At 35.9% G+C, this 28,000-nt stretch overlaps 7 protein-coding genes across 7 annotated transcripts; 2 read left to right on the top strand and 5 right to left on the bottom strand.

The window, feature by feature from the left end:
* Positions 1 to 61: 61 nt before the first annotated feature.
* LOC120778544 (larval cuticle protein 65Ab1-like) lies at positions 62 to 457 on the top strand. The gene is made up of 2 exons (XM_040110393.1): positions 62 to 171; positions 232 to 457. The coding sequence occupies exons 1-2, from the start codon at positions 62 to 64 to the stop codon at positions 437 to 439; spliced, it is 318 nt and encodes a 105-aa protein (XP_039966327.1). The 3' UTR covers positions 440 to 457.
* Positions 458 to 1,846: 1,389 nt separating this feature from the next.
* On the bottom strand, positions 1,847 to 2,548 carry LOC120777489 (larval cuticle protein 65Ag1-like). Its single transcript, XM_040108830.1, has 2 exons — positions 2,316 to 2,548; positions 1,847 to 2,230 (listed from the first exon to the last, which is right to left on the bottom strand). The coding sequence occupies exons 1-2, from the start codon at positions 2,441 to 2,443 to the stop codon at positions 2,032 to 2,034; spliced, it is 327 nt and encodes a 108-aa protein (XP_039964764.1). The 5' UTR covers positions 2,444 to 2,548; the 3' UTR covers positions 1,847 to 2,031.
* A 2,534-nt stretch (positions 2,549 to 5,082) lies between these two features.
* On the bottom strand, positions 5,083 to 5,474 carry LOC120777894 (larval cuticle protein 65Ag1-like). Its single transcript, XM_040109465.1, has 2 exons — positions 5,359 to 5,474; positions 5,083 to 5,272 (listed from the first exon to the last, which is right to left on the bottom strand). Exons 1-2 carry the CDS (start codon positions 5,472 to 5,474, stop codon positions 5,083 to 5,085), a joined length of 306 nt encoding a protein of 101 aa, XP_039965399.1.
* Positions 5,475 to 9,151: 3,677 nt separating this feature from the next.
* On the bottom strand, positions 9,152 to 9,536 carry LOC120777929 (larval cuticle protein 65Ag1-like). The gene is made up of 2 exons (XM_040109512.1): positions 9,421 to 9,536; positions 9,152 to 9,341 (listed from the first exon to the last, which is right to left on the bottom strand). Exons 1-2 carry the CDS (start codon positions 9,534 to 9,536, stop codon positions 9,152 to 9,154), a joined length of 306 nt encoding a protein of 101 aa, XP_039965446.1.
* Positions 9,537 to 11,098: 1,562 nt separating this feature from the next.
* On the top strand, positions 11,099 to 11,497 carry LOC120777833 (larval cuticle protein 65Ag1-like). The gene is made up of 2 exons (XM_040109370.1): positions 11,099 to 11,214; positions 11,308 to 11,497. Exons 1-2 carry the CDS (start codon positions 11,099 to 11,101, stop codon positions 11,495 to 11,497), a joined length of 306 nt encoding a protein of 101 aa, XP_039965304.1.
* A 1,939-nt stretch (positions 11,498 to 13,436) lies between these two features.
* Positions 13,437 to 14,485, bottom strand: LOC120777549 (larval cuticle protein 65Ag1-like). Its single transcript, XM_040108938.1, has 2 exons — positions 14,143 to 14,485; positions 13,437 to 13,861 (listed from the first exon to the last, which is right to left on the bottom strand). Exons 1-2 carry the CDS (start codon positions 14,265 to 14,267, stop codon positions 13,672 to 13,674), a joined length of 315 nt encoding a protein of 104 aa, XP_039964872.1. The 5' UTR covers positions 14,268 to 14,485; the 3' UTR covers positions 13,437 to 13,671.
* A 4,729-nt stretch (positions 14,486 to 19,214) lies between these two features.
* Positions 19,215 to 19,728, bottom strand: LOC120778849 (endocuticle structural protein SgAbd-6-like). Its single transcript, XM_040110875.1, has 2 exons — positions 19,538 to 19,728; positions 19,215 to 19,407 (listed from the first exon to the last, which is right to left on the bottom strand). Exons 1-2 carry the CDS (start codon positions 19,726 to 19,728, stop codon positions 19,215 to 19,217), a joined length of 384 nt encoding a protein of 127 aa, XP_039966809.1.
* Positions 19,729 to 28,000: the final 8,272 nt, after the last annotated feature.

Raw genomic sequence — 28,000 nt, 5'->3', positions numbered from 1 at the left:
AAGTTCTAAGCTTTCGACAAGTTTACAAGCAACGCTTTGACTTCGAAAGTAATCTGTTATAATGAAGTTCGTAATTTTGTGTGTTGCCATTTTCGTATTGGTCTCAGCACGGCCTGATGTGGAAATCATCAAATCTGAGTCTGATGTACAACCTGATCATTATACCTTTGAGTAAGTAAAATACTAGTATGGCTTTGCCGACGCGTATTATATTTAATTTTAAAAATCTAGCTTGGAGACCAGCGATGGCACTAGCAGACACGAAGAGGGCGTCGTTAAGGATGCTGGCACCGATCATGCAGCTATAAGCGTACAAGGCTCCTTCAGTTATAAAGATGAAAAGGACGGTAAACAATATTCCGTTAGCTACATCGCCGACGAGAACGGTTTCCAACCGACCGGCGAACATCTCCCACCATTGCCTGCAATCCAGCATTGAACTGATATTTCAAGCAAAACATATCAACTTGAATTTACTACTTTTTCTCTTTCTTTAGCAATAATTGCAGTTAAATAAATCAGCAGCAAAAAATGCAATAAACGCAATTTTATTTGAGAACAATACCCAACTTCAATAGAAGATTGCAATCTATTCGTCTGTCACCATAACCCATTGAATGTACATGTTTATGGACACTTTTGGGAAATACGCGCTTTCAGTGATTCGAAGGACACCACTCAAAAAACCTGTCTTCCCTACTTATTATGTACTAAATATGGTATCATATAGGTATCTTGAGGAACTCTCTTTGCGTTCTGTCGGCTCTGGTCAATAATTCGAAGGGTTCGATTGAATCCGCTGCACAACAGTTGGCGTTTTGTCTTTGAACCTCAAATATTGTAATCGAAATGGATCAATATAACCGTAATCAAAATTGAACGAGGTGGGGAAATTCTTATATTGTTTTATAACATATACATTAGGGTGTTTTTTTTTTGAACTATTAATTTTTTCACGATTGTAGTGTATTTTCTGTGGAAAATGTTTACATGCCTTGGTCCAGTACTTAATGTTAATATTAAGAGCTAAAATTTTCAGGGAATTTGCAAGGAAATTTCGTGACGGGACTGAAAAAAAATAATAGTTTAAAAAAACAAAACACCCTAATATACATATATGAGTATCATACTGCACCCATTCCATCATTTCGGTAAAAATGTAAACAAATGAAGTACGAATGTTTTTGTAAATCCATTACGTTAAGTTACGACTTCAATATTATCAGAGATCTCACTTGGACAACTTAGAAAATCAGTCGATTGTGTTATCTCCTGTATATTATAGATTCTTCCAAATTGAAAAGAAAGTTCAAACACTTTCTTGCAGTCACAGAGGAGCGGGTTTTCGCCGACTGCCTGCTAACCACAGGCGAGGTCCATTGATCTAGTATTTGAACTTTTGCCAATGGAGATTCACCTCACTCCCATTCCAATGTGAAAAGACAAAGGCTACCTCGTCGTCGGCTCTGCAGTTGCCAACGATTCTTCTATGACCAGGCACCCAAGTGAGACTAATAATGAAGTAGCTTCATGTTATTTCCAGAGAGGACAGACATTTCTTAATCAGCTTTGAGCGCACAATTAGCGAGCCGAGCACCAGTATTGCCGCTTTGCTGTCGGAGTGAATCCTCACGTCTCTGAAAGAGGCTGCACTTCGTAGCTGTTCGTCTATCGCCACCATTCGCCAAAAATCCACTAGAAGACTGTATGTTAGTAAATATACGTACGTACATATTTCCATATAAATTACTCCGCGTTGTTTTATACACCTTTCTTTCAATGCTTACATCAACAGTCTCACTGAATCAAAATAATCGATAGCTGTTAAAATAATTAAAATTCATAATTTTGTTTAGCTTTTTTGTATATTTCATACTGTTGCGTTTGACTTTCTAATACTTATATTATTTCTTCTATGACTACATGTAAAATACCCGTACAAAAATATATAACTCTTGGATTTCTCTAGCTACTAATTCTGTGGACAATTCTATGAACTCTTCCGTTATGCCTTGGGGACTCAAAGGATTTTTAGTGAATACCCACATTGGGTAAATGAGCACCTTCGGGCTGGAAGCCATTCTCATCGGCAATATAGTTAACGGTATATGTTTGGCCATCATCAGCGACAAATGAATATGAACCGCGCACAACAATTGTCTCATCCTCGGCGCCGATGTTTTTCAATTGACCTTCCTCATTGTGAGTCTTACCATCGCTGGTTTCCAAACTGGAAGAAAAATATTCACTTTAGTTAATCAGTTGCTAATGTGGGGTTCGTTGGGCATTTGCCCACGTTTTCGTCCAGCACTTACGCGAACGAGTAACCATCAGGCTTCACATCCGAATCCAAGCGCAAAATTTGCGCCTGCGATGGATCATCGATGGGCACAGCCACGACGACGGCAATGAAAAATGCGGCGAACACAATAGCGATTTTCATTTTTGTTTTGATATTTATAAATATTCGAGTATACTGATTTGTAGGATATTTCCAAAAGATTCTGTTATTGCGCACTAAACTACACGGGCCGTACACACGCTTGACCAAGTTGATGACTTATGATTGCTGACCAACTACGCAACACCAATTTATAGCGTTTCGACGACTAGGCCAAAACAATGATAGAATTATACTATAATAGACTATTATTTAGCTAAATAACAAAAACAAAACAAACAACTAAGAGTAAACCGTGTAAAATGTAGTGTTTGCATAGATGAGCGGCGAAATCTCAATAATAATAATAATAACTAGTAAGTATAATTACTGGTCCCCGAAAACTATATAAGCTGACAAGTTTTATATTTTTTCTATAATTAATACACTCATCAGGTGAGCCAAACGCGCATTAAACCCAAGCACACACACACACAAACTGTTTGGAAAAAACGCAATGGATTTTGCGTGTATTGCTGATGGCGCATGCAACTCAGCTTCGGTTTTTCGCTTCTGTGTCTGAAAAATAAAGTAATTCATTACATATTTGGTGCCTCGCATTTTGTAAAAATTTTTATTTAGTTTTTATGGGTTTCAAAATATTTAAACTTTTCAAAATTGTTTCTCTAATACATACAACACGGCGCCGAAATGTAGGCAACAGTAATGAGATATTTCGAGTAGAAGTCAAATTAGAATTACTGTTGAGAAAAAAAATTAACAAATAACTTTATGTTTAATGTAATATCTATATCTATATCTATATCTATCTATATATATCTATATCTATATCTATATCTATATCTATATCTATATCTATATCTATATCTATATCTATATCTTCTATATCTATATCTATATCTATAGTGGTCTATGTTACTTTAAATCCTAGATCCTATGTATCTTATATAGTAAAATCGAGATGGATTAGTTGTATACCCTATATCTATATACATCTGTATATCTATATCTATATCTATATCTATATCTATATCTATATCTATATCTATATCTATATCTATATCTATATCTATATCTATATCTAAATCTAAATCTATATATATATATATATCTTGAACATAAAATATATAAATCTGTTCTGCGGAGTTTTAGAGTATTATAAATTTTATTACGGCGCAACCGTTTCCGTAACGCAGCCTTGAAGACCTTAGTTTTGCAGGCGTACACTTATGTACACATAAAAGTGTAAACAAAAACCCTATTTGTCATCCTCAGTTCAAAGTGCTTGTTGTAGATAAAGCCGTCATATTAGTGGCGGTAGTAAAATTAATTTTTTGTTCATTAACCTACACATTCATACACAAACACACGAGTATACGACATGCCGTTGCTTTGCATGCAACTCAAGCAGCTATTGAAGATGGGGTTTTGTCTAAAAATCGGTTATTAGCATTTTTACCGAATTAATCATTTTAATTTGGCATATCTCATTTCTAGATTCCTATAACTCTGTTTCTTCGTCAAATTATTTATTATTTTAGAAATATTACTACTACATACGTACTTATAGCAATATACATACATCCATATGTATGAGCAAGCAAGCGATTTGACTAATTAATTAATGACTTCATTATTCGGAAATTTAAAAATGTCAAAAAAATTTATTTTAATAATATTTGGAATATAGTATATATTTTTTTGACATATTTTCGAACTGTGTCGGTACATAGAAGCCTTTTAAGGTAAATTTTGATTAAAATAGTTAAAAATATATTAAAACCTTCTTTATAAAATTTTACGATATTTTTTTCACAAATGCCTCTACAGGGAGAGGGCTATAATATACCATTAAGCTACTTCATTATCAGACCCGTTTGAGTGCCGGGTCATAGAGGAATCGCTATTAACTGCAAAGCCGATAAGCTAGCCACGAGGGACACCCTTGTCTCTCTCATAATGGAATGGGACCGATATGGATCTCCCTTGTCATCTTTACTTTTAACTTGTTCACCTCGCGTGCGTTTAGCTGGCGTTGGTCTACGACCAGCTTCTGTGAGACTGCGAAATCCTCTCGACCTAGACTAGAGCAGTGTAGAATTATCAAAGTTGTATGGACCAATGGGAAATGGAAACTTTCACTTTTTTCTCCATTGTCCTGCCTTTGCAAGACCAAGGTTGAAACATCTCGGCAGTCTTACTTTCGGTGAACCAGGAGACGTAGCCGAAACCTCATGTAATCTCACCAAGGTACCTCAAAGTTTTATTTTCCTTCATTCAATTTATGAAAATTTATTTCGGTTTTGCACCTTCATTGTGCTGTTTTTATTTTATCCTTTTCATAACGTTTTCATAACGCTGGCAAGATGTTACCTTTATATTCGAGTAATACGTAATTGTGATCACGTTATGTATCTTGCAGCTGAAGAGATTATTAACATACATACATATATCAGGCAAACTTACGCTTTGAGTTCGCAAAATAAGATAACGTGTGAGGAGGTCGTTCAATGTCAAAAAGGACTCGTTGTTCAGATCTCGTGCTGGCGTTTTCAATTACAACCCATAAGGTTTATTAAACTTCAAAGCAAATATTAAATTTATATTCGTCTCTTCTTTATTAATTTAATACTAACTTAAACTAGTCAACAAGTAACAAGAAGTAGCGTAATCACAGTAATTTAGGCGACAGGAATATGGGCACCTTGGGGTTGGAAACCATTTTTGTCGGCAATGTAGTCCACTCTGTAGGTCTGACCATCATCTCCGATGTACGAGTAGAAGCCACGCACAACGATAGCCTCATCTTCAGAGCCCAAATCTTGTACCTCACCCTGCTCCTGGGCAGCTTTACCATCACTCGTCTCAACGCTTTATAGTTAAAGAAGAAGAGGAGGTTACAAATATTTGCATATTGTGCTGTAGAAGTAGAAAGAAGTCCGCACTTCGAGACTTACTTGTATTGATAGTTCAATGGTTCGACCTGCGAGTCATAACGCAATGTCTCGGCATCCTTTTGTGGAGCTGCGAAGGCAACAGCGAATAAAGCAAAAAACACAATAACGAATTTCATTTTATCTGAAGTGTGAGTGCTGGGCGTGCGCAATCGTTGTGAACGACGTCGAGTTTGTGAATGAATGAAATACGTCTGCAAAGCATTAGTTTTATAGCGTCTAAATGTAATCGCTAATGTTAACATCAAAAGTGTGTCGTAGGAGTTGCAAGAGATATGTCATGCTAATTAGGGCGACAAGCTACTTAGTGGAAGACCCAAGCTAATGCTGCAACATGGGTTTGTTTTTGGAAAATGAATGCAAATCACATGCAAACTTTTGTATATAGCCGAAAGATATTTTAGTGTCAAACAGGCTTATGCGGCCTGGAGGCAAACCACATGCCGACAGACAACATTTTTGAGTTATCAAATAGACGTGATTATAAATCAATATCGTATTTTTACAGATTTGTGCATGTGTGTATAAAAATAGTTGAATCTTTCTGGTCTGGCAATAAGTTTTTGGATTTACTACTCCACAAAACAACAACAAATTAATATTATCGGCCTATTTATAAATTTTGTTTTAAATACTGTAAAACGATTTCAGCAAGCCACATGAGTTGAATTACGAATTTCTACATTTTCATACATACAGCTATTGTCAGCTAATTAGAAACGACACCTATTTTGAAGTAAATGATGTTAATTCCCAGTAAATCAGGTATAATTATTGTGTTTTCACTCATTTTATTGAAACCTATGATAAACTTAGTCTCTAATAATAAAAAGTTTTTTTAAAGTTCGTTTTTGTTTTGAAAATTTTAACAGAAATATGTGGAATCAACGATTTGGATGCGACAACTTACAAAAATTTGTTTACTTTCAGTAAGTATTTTGCTGCTTGACCTTTATATTTTAATATGCCTTCATATTGCGAATTGACGTTAAAAGACTCTGACAGCGCACCAATGGCAGCAGTTCTAATTTCGTCACAAAGAACATCCATATTTAGGATATTTTTGGTGCATATAGCTCTTTAAAACATAACCCAGAGATGTTATAGAGAGTTTAAGTCTCACTCTAAAACATTGATTGAATTTTCATTAAAAAACTTTTGTTTCAACTTAGACGTATACTTTGAATTGTTATCTTCCTTATAACAGGCAAATTATCTTCAGTCCATGGCAACTTGACATTTTTTAGGATTTCGACGAATTTCTCCTTGTTTAAAATTCCATCAATCTAATGGAGTGGACCAACAACATTCCAGATAAAACATCCCCACATCTTGATTGATCCTCCACCATACTCAACCACGCGAACATACCTTCGACCATCAGGACCTACGCGATTAATTTTTATTACATTGTTCCAAACGACACTCCTCCGTCGATTTGGTGACAATATGAGTTGGCAAATTCTACGCGTCGGTTCTACGAATTTTAGTTGGAAATGGGTTCCTGCGTGCTGCCCTGCCGTGAAGTCCAGATTTGACCAAACTCCGGATTCTCTTGGATATTTGGACATTGTTTTCTCCTTGAATTTCATGCAGTATGTCATTGGAAGTCTTTTTTGGGTCTTTTCGCGAGGTAGTATTAATTTTGCGGTTTATTTCTATTGCGTGCAGCCTTGGAAATAGTTTTAAAATTCTATATATGCTTAAAGGCAGTGAAAACAATTTTTGTGAAGCATTTGATATGATTCACAATTTATTTGCACGTCTTTCCAAACTGACGAAGGTCAAAAATATAACTACGTAGAGCAGATGTATATCTGCAGCTTTTTCTCATTCAAAAACTTGAAAAATACAGTTTAATATATTTTAAACTACAACTTTGAAACCCACGCTTACTATAAATCAGTAATATTATTAATAAAAATTAACACCTTGAGGTTAATTAGAAGGAAATTACAAATTCCTGTAACCTTACTTAAATTCTCTCACACACTTTTATTATCTAATTTAAATAATTTGTCAATAATTTCATTAGCTTGTCTGCGACGATTCATAGGCAACTCAAAACTTTTTATGAAATTAAATTAATAACCGGGGATTCCTTCAACCTTTACCTCTGGGGCTGGAACTGTTCACAAAATAATTCATCTGCGGCTGTAACTAAGATTCGAATTTGTGAATTTATAGGCAGAATCGGTTATCAACATCTAATATACAGAATCCGTCTGTAGCTAAATCGTTTGTTGTAACTATAAATCAATCGAGTTCAACATTTATAAAATCTGACTATTCAAAGCTTCAGTAGCGCGGAAGGCTATGGAACATTTTTATACTATACTGATAAGAATATTTTGGTTTTGCAGTTACTTAACTGTGTCTGTTATCGGTTAAGATTTTGGTAGAAGCGGCACATTCGTGAGAATTACCAATTTGTTTGAGTAATATTCATAAAAAATTCGGTTGTGATTATGTATAAAAGTCTAAATAAATCTCAAATTTCATTATAGCACAGTTTTATTAATTTATTTATCCAATTAGAAAACCAACGGAAACCAACGGTTTAATTCCTCAAGAGATTAGATCGCATTCGAAAAAGTTGCACAGTCTCAGTACTATATTATTTTTAAAATCGTTTGTAGACGCGCATTGCATTCACACGAGCGACACTAGTCCGATTACTTTAGACGCCCAATATTTTGCATATTTTTCATTTCAAATTGTCAAATTTTTGTGCGCGGTGGACAAATATACTTTTGAATAAGTAATTTTTGTTCTTATTGATCTTTTACTAAAATAGTTTTTTATAGAAAGCGTTATTTCATATTTCAATAACAAAAAAAATATAATGTTAATATTCATTTGAAACCGAGCGCTATTGCAACCACGAAAATATTTTTAAAATGAAAGGGGATGTCGAATTGCGGAGCAGAGATCTGTTACGAACAATATTACAAAGAGTGCCCCTCTCCCAAGCTTGCGAGGCACGGTCTCTTCACTTGTCCTCGTCTACTAAAAACCTATTTGGCCGACAAAAGAATTCCATGTGTGATCACTTTCTCACACTGCATCAGATTGTATTGAGTTGAATGGCTTTTTTCTCTCTCTCTCTCTCTCTTTACCCTGCTGGTTTAATCTTTCTTTTTAGTATTACTATAAATTACGTAACCTGAAGAAAATCTATACCTCAAAGAATTTAACTTCCTACAGTTTTGATAGTCAATTATTATCAGACATTTAATTTTAAAGAAGATTATTTTGTCGTTTATTAAGTGTGCCTTGATAATATTTAAGAAATGGAGGGAGCTACAATTGTTAAGTCCACTTCGAAGCGCTATTGTTTTCATTGAATAGCTTCTTTCATTGCAGAATATGTTCGGATATTGACATTGCATTTGAGCGCAGGGTTTTTTAGTTGATGGAAATAGCACCGGAAACCTTATGCTTTGTAGAAATCGTATTTGTTCTAAAGTTCGAAGGGTAGCGGTAGCATTGGTATTGTGAGATGTTATGTGATTATATGATACAAAAAGCACTGTTACAGTTATTAGAGCCTCATTCGAAATAATAATCCAACGTCATCGAATTACTCAAGATATATGTACAAGTGTAACAAATTCACAAGAAGAAAGTTCAGCTGGCCCAACAAAACTAAAAGAGTTAAGCCAAATATATCCCACATTCACAGCAAATATTGAAGAAATCAAATACATTTTTTGACGAATGTTTTTTTGGTGTTTTTTTTAATACTAGCTAAAACTAGTTAACAAGGAACAATAAGTAGTTTCATCACAGTCATTTAGGCAACAGGGATATGGGCGCCTTGAGGTTGGAAACCATTTTTGTCGGCAATGTAGTCCACTCTGTAGGTCTGACCATCATCTCCGATGTACGAGTAGAAGCCGCGGACAGCGATAGCCTCGTCTTCAGAGCCCAAATCTTGCACTACACCCTGTTCTTGGGCAGCTTTTCCATCACTGGTCTCAACGCTTTATAGTTAAAGAAGAAAGAAAAAGAGGAGAATATGAATATTTGCAAATTGTGTTTCAGAAGAAGTTCGTGACTTACTTGTATTGGTAGTTCAATGGTTCGACCTGCGAGTCATAACGCAATGTCTCGGCATCCTTTTGTGGAGCTGCGAAGGCAATAGCGAATAAAGCGAAAAACACAATAACGAATTTCATCTTATCTGATGTGTGAATGCTGAGCGCTATAAACAACGTTGAGTTTGTGAATGAATAAAATGCGTCTGCAAGCGCTAGTTTTATAATCGTGATCGAACTGCAAAAATCAAATATTTGTGGTAGGAGTTGAGAGAGATACGTCATGCAAATTTGTTCGACAAACTAAATAAAGAAAGACCCATACTACCGGCAATGCTGCTTAAGCTTTCTGCGATAAAACAAAATTTGAATTGTTACTTGTATACATATAAATTACTTTAAATACATATATCCATATGAAAGGTGATTATGTGACGAGGTAATGGCCGGAATATTTTATATTGTTGTGCGATCCAAAATATGCTGCTGGAGAAGAGTAGTTTAAGGAAAATAATAACATAATTTCTTACGGACCAGTAATAGGTTCAAAGGCTTAAAAGTAATTCTTCCGAAAAATTCTTATTGAAAAAGTTTGTAACAAATAACAGTAAGCGCCGGAGATCCTATAGGTATATATCATATATAAATGATAAACGTGACGAGCTGAGTCGGTTTAACACCGACCATTTGTCTAACCGTCCGTCTGTATAGACGCAAACTAGTCCCTGATTTTAAGAAATACGCCTTTGAAGGGTATTACAGCAGCCAGAACTACAGTTATGTTTGTTTACCTATAAATTTGTTGTAATAAAGAAATTCTGCGAAAATGCGAAGTTTGGCGAAATAAAATTATGCACTTAACTTATCAAAACTAATTTATATGCATGTTGTGTGTTAACTAATCACCCACATTCAGTTTAATTTATTTATATATAATTAATTATTCGCATATTAACTAACCACATCAGCTTTGAGTTGTAATACCACACCTACATATGTATTTGAAACATCGATGGTACATACATATTTATGTAATATATGGCCAACATAAGATCGGGTACACACACATGCACAAAACATTTGTAATTTGCGAATTTCATGCTCTGCCATGCCTGCCCTCAGCTCAACCTTTGAAGTGCCGGCATTAGCATTGCTGCCTTACTCGTTTGTGTGCCTGTTTAAATGCGTGAGTATGTGTGTGTGTTTACTTTGTTGGAGTAGGTTGTTGGTTACGAAAACGGTATTGTTATTGAACAAAAGGAAATGAGCGCATAAGAAAACGGGTTCCCAAAAGATGAACGTCACCTTTAGTCGCGGCCAGTTAATGCATTTCAACATTCCGCACATATGAAGCTGCAACGGAACGCCCTTAAAGCAGTGTCCAGCCAAAGCGAAGACAAAATGCCTCGATTTAAAATGAAAACAACAAAAATTAGTAAAACTACTAGAAAGACAAAATGATAAATAAAATTAACAACACCCAGAAAATTGTTGCAATGTCCGCTGCGATATTCAAGATCCACAAATAAACCAAATGAAACTAAAACAAGACCAAATCGTATAACAACAATGCAGAAGACCGTACGTGGCTTTGGGCTGTTATAAATACTCTGTCACATCATCAAATTGTCATTATTAGCTTACCAGCAGTCAACAGCGTTTTAGTAGCTCTTCAAATCGCTCCACATTTATCTTTTGCCAAAATGAAATTCGTCATTGTTTTCGTTGCTCTCTTCGCCGTCGCCATGGCCAACTCCGACCAAGATGCCCAGATCGTGCGTTTGGACTCGAATGTAGAGCCACTGAACTACGAATATGCGTAAGTTGAACTAAGAAAATATTTTTGTTTTGTAATTGTGTTCTACTTATGTAAGAACAATCATTAATAAACAAATTGTATTGCTTATTGCAGCCAAGAAACCAGCAATGGCATCAGATCAGAAGAATCTGGAAAGATCAAGAACTTGGGCACCGAACAGGAAGCTATCTCCGTCCAAGGCTCATACTCTTACACCGGTGATGATGGTCAAGTTTACACCGTCAACTACATCGCTGATGAGAACGGTTTCCAACCCCAAGGTGCCCATATTCCAGTTGCTTAATTTGTTTCAAAATTAGCAAAAAGCTGACACGTTGTTGCCTAGTTGTAAATAGTTGAAAAAATAAATATAAAATAATCGATTGTTAAGAAAAACCAAAGAAACATATTTTTTATTAACAACTTTTTAAGTGGCTTAGAAAATATGAGCAATTTTGAATATTATCGACGTTCCTACCAATAAAACATATCAAAGCAGTTGGAGAACTAAAAGAAAACTATCCTATTTATGGTAATTGCACTCGCCTGAAGGCATAAAGGTTCAAACCTTTGTAGTAATTTTACAAAGGGTAGGTAGAGAAGAAAGAGTTGGAAATAATTGGTTAGTTCGATATAATGAACTCGATATACATATATAATGCGTACGATTACTATAATAATATTTAATTCTAAAATATTGGGAGACCACAGAGCCTCTAATATAACAGCAGCAAACTCCAGAGTTAACATCTGCGCAGACGGCCAAGCAGCAGGGTCAGAAGTGTATTGAGAAGCTGGGCAGAAATCGAGATTTCGTCAGAAGGGACGTCCCTTCTACTGAATGGCAGGTTCGTACCGGAAAACGTAGACATTGGTTAATACATCTATTGTCTTTACGACGATCTGGACAATATCAAGAAAAGGAAGGTTAAAACGTGATGGAATAATCTACCGGAGTGCAAAACTGCAAAAGTCATGTACAAAGCGGTAGTTCAAAAATACACAAAGTTCGTACTCATTCTTGATAGAAGGGACGGTAGGAACATGATTGGAATATTTACTGGTCACAGTCTGGTGGCGGCACACGTCTGCTGAATAGAGCTAACAGATCGAGATGACTACAGGGAAAGCACAAAGGAAACAATGGAGAATCTGTTTGCCCTTGTCCTGTTTAGCAAGGCAAAACTTCAAGCATCTGGAGCCCCACGCTATGAGACGCTGAAAAAGTATCGATAGTAAGGCCGCAATATCTTTTAAAAATTGTCATGAATTATGTAACAGCACTGCATTTGGCATTGCAAAGGATCAAAACTGATCTACGCGTATCTCACTAGCCTACCAGACCAAGCTAACCTATTCTAGTTCAGATATGATTTATATACATTCATCTTTTAAGATTTCTAAAAATCATCTATACAAATATGTAATAAATCTGAAGACATGTTCAGAGTCAAAATATTTTTTTGCTATTCGACGAGAAGAGTCCGAGTTATGATCAAACACGTGTTCTAATTTTAATTTCTAAAAAAGGAAAAATTCCCAAAAAATAACCATATTTGCCATTTTATTTCTAGTTCATAGTTAGACCCTTTACCTTTACAGGTAAAACAATATTTATCGAGCAAGTGGTGCCGGAGATGAAATAAAATAAAGCCATATGAATCTTCTAAATTATATAGTGTCATACATATGAAAACCAATTCTTTTTTCGTAATTGTTTGTGTTAGATAAAACTTTGGCAATCGGAAAGTCATATTTTAAGCATGTCTTTCTCATGGACTCTAAGAAACATCGATATAAACGGTTAAGTATTAGCAGAGCAATAACAAAAACTCATTGCATACCAATTTTTATCTTTATCTCATACAGCTGACTGCTTTTCTATGCACATGAAGATGTACTATGCGCATATTTTAACACTTAAATACTGGATTCTTGACTCGTGTATTTATTCTTAAGAGCTGAAGGCTCGAAGACCCGTTTTGTGTAACCCAAAGCGATCCACGCATTTCTCACTTGTTAGTTTTTTATGGCAGAGGTCAGCTGTTCCACTGTTATTTCCGGGTTGATTCCTTTCCAGAGTCATGAAAAATGAAATAGCTTTCTTTTCTCAGGTTTTCTTCGGGTTAGATAAAAATGCTTGGTGGAATCGAAGTAATAAAACTTGTTCGACTTAACCATAGAACCTTTTGCTGTAATTTTATGAAATTTTTTTTGCCGTGAAAATTAACACCAAGTTCAGATATTTGAAGTCATTAACATTGTGTACTCGTATTTATTTGCTCATGCTCGCACTTCAATGTTTTGTGTTCTTTTTGTTCACTTATGTAAATAGTATCTGTGTGTATGTAGCTTAAACCTAGTTAACACAATGAATATAAAATCGCTGGATATGCCCGCTCGTTTGAAACTCAGTACTCGTACAGATCAGATGGGATTTGTGATAGAAAAGGAACGCCTACGAACAATGCAACCGTCTCAGACACGTGGCAAATGAGCGCCCTCCGGCTGGAAGCCATTCTCATCAGCTATGTAATTGACAGTGTAGGTTTGACCATCATCGCCGACATAAGAGAAGGAACCACGTACAACTATTGCCTCATGATCGGTGCCGACGTCCTTCAGTTTACCCTCCTCCTCGTGTAATTTACCATCGCTGGTCTCAACACTGGAACCGTTGCAGTTACCGGTACCGATATGTGGGTCAGCGGCACAACGCCAAGGAAGTAGTGTGAAGGAGAAAATGAAAAAGAACAAAAACAATTTTGGGTAAGTGTTTGGGTTTAATCGTCGTGGAATTATGCAAGCGGTTGACCTTGCGACCTGACGCGAACGCAAGTGAATGGCAGCCAATTTAGCACGCATGTATGCGATACATATGCACACTTTCCATTATGTGTGTGTATGTATGTATGAATATACCAGACGTTCATGTTCATTAACACTTACAGAAATTTATATCCCTCAGGCTCCACATCGGAATCGTATCGTAAAACCTGTACTTCTTGCTGAGGTGCTGGCGCAGCCATGACGGAGACAATGCAAACAACAACAAATACAATAACAAACTTCATCTTTAATGAGAGATTATGCAATCTTTTTGGTGTAAATGGGACACGGTTTCAAGCTGCTGCTTCTTACTTCACACAAACACACGCGTATATCACGGGTTGAGTAACGTTTTTTTAGTTGGCGACCTAGCGGATTCGTTTTGCGATGCTGGATGGATGGTTGGTTTCTTGGTGGGACTGGCCGCTCGGTTAGTTGCGACTCGTCGAAGTACTGAACAATTAATGCTTGCCACAACCTTTTATTACAGACATTTTATACTCGTCGCGTGTGCACGTTTTAAAGACCGGCGAAATACTCATAACTGTAAGTACTCCTATTCGTAATGGATGGCAGCTCGATACTCGATACGCTGGCAATACAGACGAAGCGTCAACAAGCAAACTGACAATACTTACAGCTAATTGTAAAAATATATGCACTTACTTACATAAATATAAACATACAAACGGTCACGTATAGGTATGTGTGTAGCACCCAGCGGACGCCACTGCTTAAAGCGTCGCAAAGAAGATGCAATCGTGTGTTGTTGCTGTTTTTTGAGGTGTGTGAATTTTGCAATTTTCCACAGCGGCGGCCGCAGCAGCAGCAGGAACATTCACGCGAATTTATTGAAATGTAGAAAAAATTTCGAAAACTTGTTTTCCTGTTTCTTAAGCAAAAAAAAAATTGCTGGCATAAGTGTACTAAAGCACGTTGTGGCTGCACGACACTTGGGACTACACGCTCTGACCGAACCTTTGCTGCCTCATATGTGTAAGAAATGGTTGGCATTTCTTTAGTCCATCCAATTTTGCTTTTCATTGAAGTTTCGTATGCAAATTTTTCACACTGCCTAAATTTTACGTGGGTCACATTTTGAATTTTGCGGATTGGCTAATTTTTCAGTATTTTTTTATTGCTAGAATATTTGAGTTGCCTTAGTTTTAGTATAATTTTATCACTTATATTTTAGGAAATGCATGTTTGCTTTTCCTAAGGCTGTCGGTCTATAAAATTGATGTTTCCCTGAAGGTCAGAATAACTTGCTCCTTACGTATAAGACGTGCGACTAAGTTCTCGCTTTTTTGTGATGAGAATCCAATTTTATTGTGAGGAAATGGTTAGGAATGAATTATTCTAAGTATAGCCTAACTGACAACTTTTTCCCATCTTTCTGGCAAAACTCGAATATTGCTTTTATATTTAGGGATTTGACAGCCCTAATGTTTCAATCCGGCAAATCACAACTTTATCGTAAAGTCCGACATTTTTGATGTTATATATACTCAGAAATTTTTGACACATTACAGCTTTTGTGTTGCTTACAGTAACTTGAAATATTCATCTAGGCCAAAAAATTAAATGAAATCGCGGAAATTTTCGAGCGGTTAATTTTTACAACTTTCGACGTAGATTATGTCAGTAACGGTGCATCGATATACTTAATTATGCTTTTGGCGACGAAGCTCCATCAAGGGCTAGTGTTCATCGTAGGTATGGTGCATTCAGTCGAGGTCGTAGATCACTCAAAGACGGATTTGGTGAAGGTCGTCCAAAATCAGTTGTTGTTACGGAAACTATTAATGCTCTGCGCAAAGTGATATTGCCAGATGAGATAAAGGCACCAGTAGATATTGCATGAATATTTCGCTGTAATTTTTTTCACGTTGGACCCCACACAGTTTGTTGATCGTCCAAAAAAATAAGCTCTAGTCGTTTTGTCGGGAGAAATATTGACAAAATTCGAATGCAGTAGTTTTTCTATAAATAAATAAAACAAACTGCCGAAGATGGATCACTCTTCACCACGACAATGCAAACTCTCACAAATTGACTGACAACTGCATTTTTAAGTACTCAAAACATCAATTTGATGAGACATACATCGTATAGTCCTGACTTGATACCGCATGATTTCTTTTCCAGTAGGTAAAAGATAAATTAAGAGGTTAACGTTTTACGACACCTGAAGAGTCGGTTGACGCTCTCAGAACACATATTTTGAATAAACCTCAATCAGTGAGGCAAAAGTGCTTTGAAAATTCGAATGAGCTTGGCAACGTGTGGCCGAGCGTTATTATGCAGCAAAATCACTTTTTCGTGCTTCTCTTGGTATTGAGGTCATAAGGAACCCAAGTTTCTTATTTCTGAGTCATTTCCAGTGCATGCAGTCACTTTGAAATGGCTTGAAGGATGACTCATGGAACAACGTCTACTAACCTTCGTCGAAGGTGTTTGGTCTTCCTTCACATAGACGGTGGTTAACATCGAAATCGTCGTCACATAAACAGAGACACTAATGTGGAAATGCAGTTTATTTTTCAAATGACTATGTTAAATTTATTATGTTTCGAATAAATCCAAATCGATCACCACTAACAGCTGGAGCCATTTATTGACAAACAGCGGTACCTTAGTTGCGCACCTAATACTTATGTATATTGTACTATACTTTATTGATATTGGAGGTACCACGAACACTTAAATATTCTAAACGTTAATCTGCCCACTCTTGTAGTAATCTGACCAAATTCTTGCCACCATTTAATTTTTTATGTACATGGCAGCCGTATCCTAACTAAAACGTAAACAAGAAAATATTATCTACGATCCCCGAAAAAATGATTGCCATAATCTTGACGTCAGCATAGCGTAGCACTACTTAAACTTTGAAATACTCAAATGCAGCATCGAAAGTGTGATGGTCGCGGCACACACATTAACCGACAATACATATATACATAGATCATCAAAATCATGTAATGCTGCTACACATGCATATACATGCATTCGCATGCCTTTATCTATTTATTTGCCAGATGTCAAAAGGCCAAATTATTGTTTGCACTTGATGAGTGATTGAACGCAAACCTACATACATTCCTAGCCATACCGAGGCGAACGTTGGCAAATGCGCGAAGTGAATTGGCGTATTTGTGGCGGTCAAATAGGTTGGGCAGCAGCAGCATCATCCACATCATCAGCACCATCGGCAACCTCAACGGCAGCGGACGGTCACTCAGCCTGCTGACTGCTGAGCCAATTGGTCGAATATAAAGTTTTGTTTCGTTTTAGTTTAGTTTGTTTGTTTATGTCTTCGATTGCTACTTTGCGGCACTAATCTTGAGGTGTCAGTCAGTTAGTCATTCAGGCAGGCCAGACAGGCCACCGGCGATAGTCACAATAGCAGCATCCCATTGCACGCTAACCTACTTCTATCATACGAATACAAGATAGGCACATACATATATACATATCTTGTTTGAATGTTTGTATGTATGTGCGTAGAAGTTGAAATTTGCATGCTCAAGCTCATAATCGCAAGTTTACTTACTTGTATGTAACTATTTGTTCATTTACTTTGTATATATTTGTATGTGTGTGTATGCGTGTCATGCTCACGCTTATTGCGAGTGCACTTACATACTTGTACGTACATACATATGTACGTACTTACCGATTTATAAGTGCTTGTACGTGGGTTGTTACGTTCGGTTAAGTTTGTAATCCACGTTGTGATTTTTGCAGGCTGTTTTGAAACATCTATATTCATACATACATACATTCACACATTTTCATACATTTTAACTTTGTCAAACTTTTAATGTTAGTGGCTTTATGCTTTAGGTATCATCATTCGTGGAAGATACCACTTATTGTTTTGGTGAAATTTGTGAGAACTTGCAGAAATAACGGTGTTCAGTCCGAAATATGCTTTTCATGCTTTATGAATATTTACTATAGTTATTTTAATGGTTGGTTCAATGGTAGCAGGCGTGCTGAAAAGTTTCTATGATAGTGACCTTTAGTTAAATACTACCTCCAAAAGACAAATTTATAAACTCATATACAAAGCTTTTGAACAATTTATTATATGTTGGATAACAGATTTATAAAAATGGAAAGAATTTCATGTATGTATTTATAAGAAATATCTGGTTGTAAAAAAAAGGTTTGATCAGGGTTATGGTGTCACGGCGAAGCAAGCATTTGATAAGACCTAGTGAATGAATCCAGTGAAAAAGCTGATTTGAAATAATTTTTCAAAACAAATAAAAAATCTTAGCATGATAAAAGTCAACGGAAATTAAATACAAAATAGCAAACATTAGGAGAATTAGTAAGGAAAGAGCTAAGTTCGGGTATAACCGAGCAACTTTCAAGGATTAAAGCCAGGGAAATACCTTCAGGTACATAAGGCTTGTTAGTCATTAGGGTTCTATGCCCCGTTATAAGAAAAACACGCTCTCTCATTTTCATTAACATAACTCACATATTGGCCGATTTATGCGATATAAAGTTACCCGAAAGTTCGAAAATCTTTAAATAGGGACCATTTAGTTTAGGAAAGGAGTCTCTCTGAGTTTCAATTATATTCGTTTTGATATGTGAAAATTGTATACAAAGTGACTGGTTCAATAAGACTTTCTATACATCAAAAACTTCTGAATAAATAGTAATTTTAGAAATAATTGATCGATTTTAATTTACATTTATTTTTTGAAATTAAAAACGATCGCATGCTTGTGAGCTTTGCAGTTCTATATTCTACAAAAGTAAACAAACTAGCATGAAGGCAAAATTATAAACTTGAATCTTAAAATACATTCAATGGAGTATGACGCATGCGCATAAAAGTAATGGGCGAATTAAAATCTAAATGAAGTTAATCCGCTATTACTGCTACGAATGACACACATGCAAAAGAGTAAAGCTAAAAAGTCTAAGCCTGGTGTGATTGTACAGAATTCAATAAAACACTTTACTTCGATGCAGCGCTATTTATTAACAGTATCAACAACGACTAGACTATCCACATAATTCGTACAATACTCGTAAATTGCTTCATTAGCTTAGAAAATATATACAATTGAACTAAAATTTAACATCACAATACACGTACAACTAATAAAACCATATTCTGCTGCCGAATCTAGTTATAGACGCTCATAACCTAAAAAAATAAACACTTATGATGCTGGCTCGGGGCCCACGGGCAGATGTGTGCCTTGTGCCTGGAAGCCATGCTCATCGGCGACATAATTGAGTGTATATTGCACACCATCCGGCCCCGTCCAGCTGACTGTGCCCTCGACCGATATCGCGCCAGCATGCTTCACCGTGGCCGTTTCCTTGCGTGACACGCCATCACTGGTCTCAAAGCTGTTTGAAGTGTGCCAAGAAGAGAGTGAGAGAGAGAGTGCGTGTGAAGTGGTGAGTTGGTGGAAATGAGTTGAAAAAGTATAATATATAGTTAATCAAGCGTTTAAAATATAATTTATCAAATACATACGCAAAGTTATAGCCATTGGCGCCGACATTATCATTGGAATAGTTAACAATCTGCACATCGTCATCACTGTATGTTGTCGTTGTGGCTGCTGTTGTTGGTGTTGTGGCGGGTGTGGAATCTGGCACAGGGCTGGCGTTGATCACGCATGCGCCAGCGCACAGCAGCGCCAACAGCACACCAAAGCGTATCATTTCACGGTAAGCGCGCGCCTGATAATAGTACACGACTAGCGTTAGTTGGGCTCTAGCTTTGATTTATGACTTTTAAATGAAGTTTGTCGCTTAAGTCTTTTGTATTTTACGCTCCTATAAAGTTGGTTGGTCGCGTCGTCTCGTCTAAACTCTTGATCTCGTGTTTTCGGCCGGTCTGTCGACCTGTCTACCAGTACACGAAACCGGTGCAAACGTTTTTTCGGGACTGTTCAAAGCCGACAACTGCGCAACCAAATGCGCTGCGCAATAGCTTTATATACTACTAAATGGTAATACACAAACAATGCCAGCCACTCTTGAAACACACACGATTCATGGGAGAAGAAAGAAGTTTTCTAACTTTTGTCCCAAAATAGCCGACAATTTGTAGACGTGTACAATAAAATACGCAAATAAGAGCATCTAATAAAAACCAAAAAGCCAAAAAAGCAACAGCAATAACATGAATATAACATGAAATCAAATAAACAACAATAGCAACAATCGTACGGCTTCGAGCTGCTAATATATTAAAACGCTAGAATAGCCGCAATTGAAATTTAGATCCAAACTAATTTAGCATCAAGTCGAGTAACGTTTGTTTTGAAGTCGATCAAAAGCAAATCACACACGAATCAACAGTTGGCTTGTTGTTGCTGTCACCGCCGCTGTTTCTTGTCTCGCGTAGCTGCTGTGACACAAGGTGATGTTGATGTTTATTGTTTTGCAGTGTGTAGGTTGGCTCTGCTGCGGGGTTTTTGCCGTTGTGCCGGCTGCTGTGCGAATGCGTTTAGCTCACCAAAAGCGAGGCAATAAAAAAGTCACCGAGGACTGGAGCAAATAAAACGACAAGCCAGCAAGAGCAGCAAGAATGACGAAAATGAAAGTTGAAGGTAAAGACTAAATTTTACTAGCCTTCTTGTGTCGTTCTGATACAGACGCTACATATGAAGTCCAACGAAAATAACAGAGAATACACCGGAAAAATATATCGAAAGAAATTTTCTTTTGACGCGATTTATACTTTTTATAGATTTTTATACCCTGAACAGAGTATATTAAGTTTGCCACGAAGTTTGTAACACCCAGAACTAAGCGTCGGAACTCAATAAAGTATATATATAAATGATCAGTATGTTGAGCTGAGTCGATTTAGCCACGTCCGTCCTTCTGTATATATACGAACTAGTCCCTCAGTTTTTAAGATATCGTTTTTAATTTTACAAACGTCATTTTCTCTTCAAGAAGCTGCTCATTTCCGACAAATGCCGATATCGGACTACTATAACATATAGCTGCCATATAAATTGAACGATCGGGATCAAGTTCTTGTATGGAAAACTTTCATATTTGACAAGATATATTCACAAAATTTGGTATGGATTATTTTCTAATCTAATAACAATGTAATCTCCGAAAAAATTGTTCAGATCGGATTACTATAGCATACAGCCTCCATACAAACTGAACACATAATTACTAAAAGAAATGCACATGTGAAGAGTATATTAGCTTCGGTGCAGCCGAAGTTAACATTTTTTCTTGTTTTAGGTTACATTTGTGAGGAAAAATATTGAAAAAAGAATATTGATATTGTGAATGCGTCTAATAGTTGGCCTTTTATAGTTGGATATTTAAATAGTGTTCGAAATATAGAAAATTATTTTCCTTTACTTACAAGTACTCTAGAAAAGTTGGAATACCTTTTCACGTTATTGAAGATCATAAAAGTATCCTGAACCACATAGTCAAACAAAATTCTTTTTAACTTGATCTGTGCACTTCCGTCGAAATGACCGCCGACAGTAAAAAGTCCAGCATGCTAAACAACTAGAATCAACTGTTATATAATTTCAGTAGTTTATTTCAAATAATAAGAAAAACATACCTAATACCTAAAAAGGTGAGAATCATGACTCACGGTTTGAAGTCAAATAGAATGCTGCAAGCTACATATATTCAAATGTTCGTTGCCGAAGCTGAAGAGGTAATTAGTCACTTGGATTTTCAGAGAGTTGAGAAACATAAAGCAGTTAATTCTATAGAGTACATAACTATTTGAGTATCGAATATGTGGCGAAATCCACAAGAGGAACAAAAGCAGAAAAATAATTATTTTTTACTAAGGTAATAAAAACATTCTCTGACTTTAAATTTTCAGATCTCAGATTCATATGAAGAATAAATAACGGTTGCATGCAACGATCTGAAGTTTTCTCATTCGACAAAATGTTTCGAAATTAATTCAAATGAATGCAGGAGGATCTTGTTCTACCTGGGGAATAAGAAAAACATAATTCATTTTAAGCTGCCATTAGATCGAACTTTATATACATATGTATATCTGAGCAGATTTGACCCGAACAAAGCTAAGGAATCATTGCAGAAGAGTTTTGGGCTGTCTACTTAATCACGAACATATGTTAATCAAATATGGCGCATAGCATTCGGTGAAGGTCGTGAAGTCATCGAAAACTGGCCTCATGCGAGCCGTCCATCCACCGCTGGTCCTGACCGGCATTGACCGGTGGCATGCTTGTATTGGCTTAGAAGCCTATTTTGAGGATGATTATATTAATTTTTATTAATATATGTGAAAATGTCATTTTATGTCGGAGGAGTCGAATTTGATCTGATGATAATCGTACTTCCCTTTTATACGTATATATGTCATACTGGCTACAGTTATTGCATTGATTGCTGCCAAGCGGAGTGTGCCAAATGTTAATTAAATTTGATATATCACCAACCAATACAAACTCTCAGATATATACATAGTTGTGCACCTAGTACTTCATAACAGATTTTATAATATCAACTTAATTACAAGCAAACGCTTAAACGTGATCACGATTTTATATCCATGCATGTGTGTGTGCGCATGTGCATTAACGAGTTTGCTTACGAACACATTCATTTAGTGCCACAGCTCAATTATCTTTTACTCTCGTGCTAATGATTTCCGATTGGCATACTAACACACATTCCTCGGAGTAATTGTGTAATGATTAATTAGAAGATGATTAGTGCGTTATTCACGTTTGATTAATTTGTTGTAAAATTCAAGGTACATGCGAAATAATTTTTGTATTTGATGAAAGGAAGCAAGCGTTATTGATTTTATTTTTCCATATATTCTCCTTTGCTTAACCAACTTGTTTAGCAAAATGCATTTTGCAAGAATAAATTTGTCAGGCAACACTATCGCAAGTCATTAAAATCTGTTATAGTTTATCTTATTTGTTATTGATATATATGAGTAAAGTTGTATTTTTGACGTCAGACAATTTTAAGGCTACTTTGCTAATTTTAGCCAACTCCAATCTACAAGCTCACCAACTAATGCGAAGATTTTCGCACAAGCGTTTCCTATGATCGACAAGCATGCACGCAACAGTATATTAACGGTTTAAGATTTGTTTACATAAATTTGTTATGCAATATTGTTAATCAATGCGAACTCTTATGACTTCTTAAGGTCAATAATACCATTAAAACTATAGCAGTTGATACCGCAGGCAGAAAAGAATGAAAAAATGTTAATTCGAGCAGTTAGTTTTAAGTTTAGCATATCATCATATGTGTATGGGCACTGTTTACTACTTTATTTAGAAGATGGCAAGTTATTAATTTGCAAGAAATAAACAGTAGTAAAACAAGTAGGGAAGGACTAAGTTCGGGTGTCACCGAACATTTTATACTCTCGCATGATAAAGTGATAATCGAGACTCCATTATCAGTCATTTACATATTTTTCAAATACCGTATTTTTGTAAAGTTTTATTCCGCTATCATCATTGGTTCCTAATGTATATACTCGTATTATATAGAAAAGGCATCAGATGGAATTCAAAATAGCGTTATATTGGAAGAAGGCGTAGTTGTCAACCGATTTCACCCATATTTCGTACATGTCATCAGGGTGTTAAGAAAATATTATGTACCGAATTTCATTGAAATCGGTCTAGTAGTTCCTGAGATATGGTTTTTGGTCCATAAGTGGGCGAGGCCACGCCCATTTTCAATTTTTAAAAAAAGCCTGGGTGCAGCTTCCTTCTGCCATTTCTTCCGTAAAATGTAGTGTTTCAGACGCTTTTTGTTAGTCGGTTAACGCACTTTTAGTGATTTTCAACATAACCTTTGTATGGGAGGTGGGCGTGGTTATTATCCGATTTCTTCCATTTTTGAACTGTATGTGATAATGTCTGAAGGAAACGACTCTATAGGGTTTGGTTGACATATGTAGCTATAGTATTTTCCGAGATATGTACAAAAAACTTAGTAGGGGGCGGTGCCACACCCACTTTTCCAAAAAAATTACGTCGAAATATGCCCCTCCCTAATGTGATCCTTTGTGCCAAATTTCACTTTAATATCTTTATTTATGGCTTAGTTATGACACTTTATAGGTTTTCGGTTTTCACCATTTTGTGGGCGTGGCAGTTAGCCGATTTTGCCCATCTTCGAACTTAACCTTCTTATAGAGCCAAGAAATACGTGTACCAAGTTTCATAATGATATCTCAATTTTTACTCAAGTTACAGCTTGCACGGACGGACAGATGGACGGACGGACAGACAGACATCCGGATTTCGACTCTACTCGTCACCCTGATCACTTTGGTATATATAACCCTATATCTGACTCTTTTAGTTTTAGGACTTACAAACAACCGTTATGTGAACAAACATTGCAACATTGTTGCGAGAGTATAAAAATTGTTAGAGAAAACTTAAAACGTTTTAAAATGGAGCAAAAGATAGTACCTTCGTATGAAAAACATGAATATTAGTTATTACAGCAAAACACTTACTTAAACTAGTAAATATTGCATAGTATAACTGCAGAGCAACTAGCAGTTCAGTCGACTGCCTTTTTCTTTACAATCAACGTGGCCATTCTACTTATGGATGACTTCCTAGCAGTTAGTTAATTTTGCGTTTTTTAACATATTTTTTTAATGCTTCCTGTTCCGAGCTCTTTCTAAATAAGTTTTAGTCTTATGGAATTTGAGGTCGTTCTAAAGGGTCTTCTTTTTTTAAAGTGTGGTTTTCAATGAGGGACTACTTTTTTCGGAATTCAAGAAGGCTATTGTGCTACCATCAATGGCACGCTATGGAATTATTTTTTGTGCCATTTTTGCGTCTTTGACGCAAGATGTCATAGAGCCAACATTAAATTTAAGGAAAGAATTTGGAAAACACATTATTTCGCGGCGTGGGCCTATGCCATAACCTGCAAGATCATGCGATTTAACACCCATGGACTATTTTTTGTGATCTTATGTGAAGTCGCTTGTTTACGCAAAATAACCACGGAATGATTTACGCCTGGGAGGTCTCAAGCCCCAATTGTGAAAAATTAGTTGAAAATTGGGTTTTTTGGCCGGAATTTCTACGAGCCAGCTGATTTGTTTACTTGCCCGAAATAATTTTGAAAACATAATGGAAAATCGATATCTTTAAAAAATAAAGCCAAATTTTATCTTGCTTTTTATTTCTTACAAACAGAACAATATTTACTTAGGCTCACCATCAGATTACGCTAAATTAGAGATACAAGAAGCCACTATCCTGCACGGGCTCTTCTTCTTCTTAATTGGCGTAGACACCGCTTACGCGATTATAGCCGAGACCCTCTGCACGGGCTCATCTGAAGATTTTTGTTTCGAAAACATGCGAAAACCATCGAGTTTCTGAAAAATAGTTGCAGAACAATATAAGTTAGTGAAATCAAAGAGATTTGAGATGCAGAAGGATTGACTCTTTAACCAGGTCGGTATAAGTCAGAAAATTATAGTAGTAAACTGATATTTTTCCGAGTTTTTTGATGTTTTAGTGCAGGGTGAGTATGTGATAGGGTAAAGCATACATACATCACGTAGATAAATTTGCTTTGCCATAGGAATTTCCGATTTTTCTTAAAACTATTTTAATAATAATATGATAAAACAAAAAAATATATGAAATAATGAATATAAAACCGGTAAGTTAATACATATATCTATTGCTATATGTGTTTACCTATTGCACATACATATATTTATATATATTTTCGGTATATATATATATATAAGTAAATGTATGTTTGCGGACGTATAAACTACATAATTAGTTGACTCACCTTGATGCATCTGTAATATGGCAATCAAATAATAAACAACCAAAAGTACAAACAAACGCCCATAGCTGTTTAAAATTGTGAACTGATGTTCCAATGGCAGAGGGGCGATGAGTACACGGAATGTTGATAATGAATAATGCACTTTGCGGTATTTTGAAACCGCTGCGGAAGTTGAAATGATGAAGCGCTCAGCTGTTTTTGAGTTTGAGAAACTATTTTAACTCAAACTTATATATTGTATATTGATACCATACATATGAAGAAGATTTATGCACATTTATATAAATAAATGTATGCAGAACGGCACTTTATGTTTATTTATAATACATATTTCATTCTAAAGCTGAAATCAGGTTATAAGAGCAGAGGAAAATTTTTAAAGAACTTTTTTAACAACTAAGTTGTTAAACAAATTAAAACTAATACTCTTAATAATTTAAAATAAAATTAAAATAAATTTATTAATGAATAATAAAGTTCAAAATGAGAAATTAATTTAAACAATTAAAGACCAGCACTTGTTTTAGTCAAATTCATTGAACACCTACTGAGATCGAGCCTCCTGCAGAGCTGCAAAACAATAAGTAATTATATCTTTACATATTTGTGTGTATGTATTATACCTATATTCTCCATTAAAGCCGCAAACGTTTACTAACCAAAGTGTTGCTTCCATTACTAGCTGCAGCGCTGACAAGCTTAACAGCGGTGGAAATCATCTCCAAGGGGAGTAAAACAGTGTTGCCAGGTGTTGTTAAATGAACAATAGATTGTCTGTGACTGAGGGATTCTAAAAAAGCATTTCAGTCCGAAAGTCAATAAAAAGTTCAAAGCTGTTTTTTTTTATTTGACCTAATGTTCCTTTTTAGAGTATTTTTTTTTTAACTTTTTCTGAGAAATATTTTTTAGAAAGAAAGTACAGATTTCAACCTACATAAAGCCTACTGACTGATGATTTCTTGAAAACTAAACTAAAAGTGCAATAAATCAATAACTAAATGCATCGGATACATGAAATCTTACACCCATAATGGCACAAGAAGGCTTTATAGGTGTGGCCTCGCCTACATTTAATACCAACCAGAATTCGGTACATTACATTCTTCTAGTATTCCTACGGTCGAGCACAAAAATAGGGGACTATCTATTTCCCCTGTAACAAAATTTTAATTTTCCTTCCAGGGTGCCACTTTATGACCGAAACTGTTCAATCCCCTAAGTATCCAATATGTGTACTCCAGTGCCTGTAGTTGACGTTTTACAGAAAATATTGATCAATATGTGATATATCTTTCCTGATAACAATATGTCTAATTATCATCAACTGAATCGAGTCAGTACTTCCCTTAGCCCTTCCCGTATACCTTTGTGCCTAAAATGTATAAACCGAGTGGAAACTTAACCTTGCCCCTATATGTATAACTAATAAGAGAATTTCCGGCTGACTTTACTCCATATAGATTGTTGATGGTATATGAGGTATCTTAATGAAACCCAGAGAGCATTTGATTATTTTGTATAAAATCGATTGAGGAAGATTTTAGAACCCGTTCACTACATTTTCCAACATTGCCAACACCTGAAGATATAAATATTCGGTTGCACCCGAATTTTGCCATTCCTCACTTTTTCTTGTTTTAATTACTTTTAAAAACTTTTAATCATTCCAGTTCGAGAAGCAGTGCTCTCGATCATCATCGGAGGTGTTAATTCACTGGCCAATTTAGTGCATACGTGCTTATACAAATATTTAAGAAAATCGATATTAATTGAAATGTTTATGAAGTGTTCGCTTAAAGATAAAAGCCTCGAGCTGTCGCTCGTAAATATCGACAATTTTTTTTTTTAATTTTGCTTAATTCTGCCGTTAACAATGATATAGTACAGCTCATCTTCTGTTCATTAAGATTTTTCTTCAACCAAATTAAACATTTCAACTTCCATACGCTATTTACTAAGGTCATCAGCACGCTATGATCAGCCGTTTTAGTAAGAAAACTAAAGCAGCAACAAATTGCCGCTAACCGAAATTGATGCTTGCGAGCAGTGCACCAACAAATTGAGCTGTTAACTTCTTAAGCGTTGGCGTCTTGAGTTGCCTAAGACACGCATTTTGTTTTTGTTGTTGCCCATATCTATCACAACTCAT

Source organism: Bactrocera tryoni, chromosome 5 (assembly GCF_016617805.1).
Source record: "Bactrocera tryoni isolate S06 chromosome 5, CSIRO_BtryS06_freeze2, whole genome shotgun sequence".
Taxonomy (NCBI): Eukaryota; Metazoa; Arthropoda; class Insecta; order Diptera; family Tephritidae; genus Bactrocera; species Bactrocera tryoni.
Note: the sequence above shows the minus strand (reverse complement) of the source record. Positions and strands in the feature narration are given on the sequence as shown.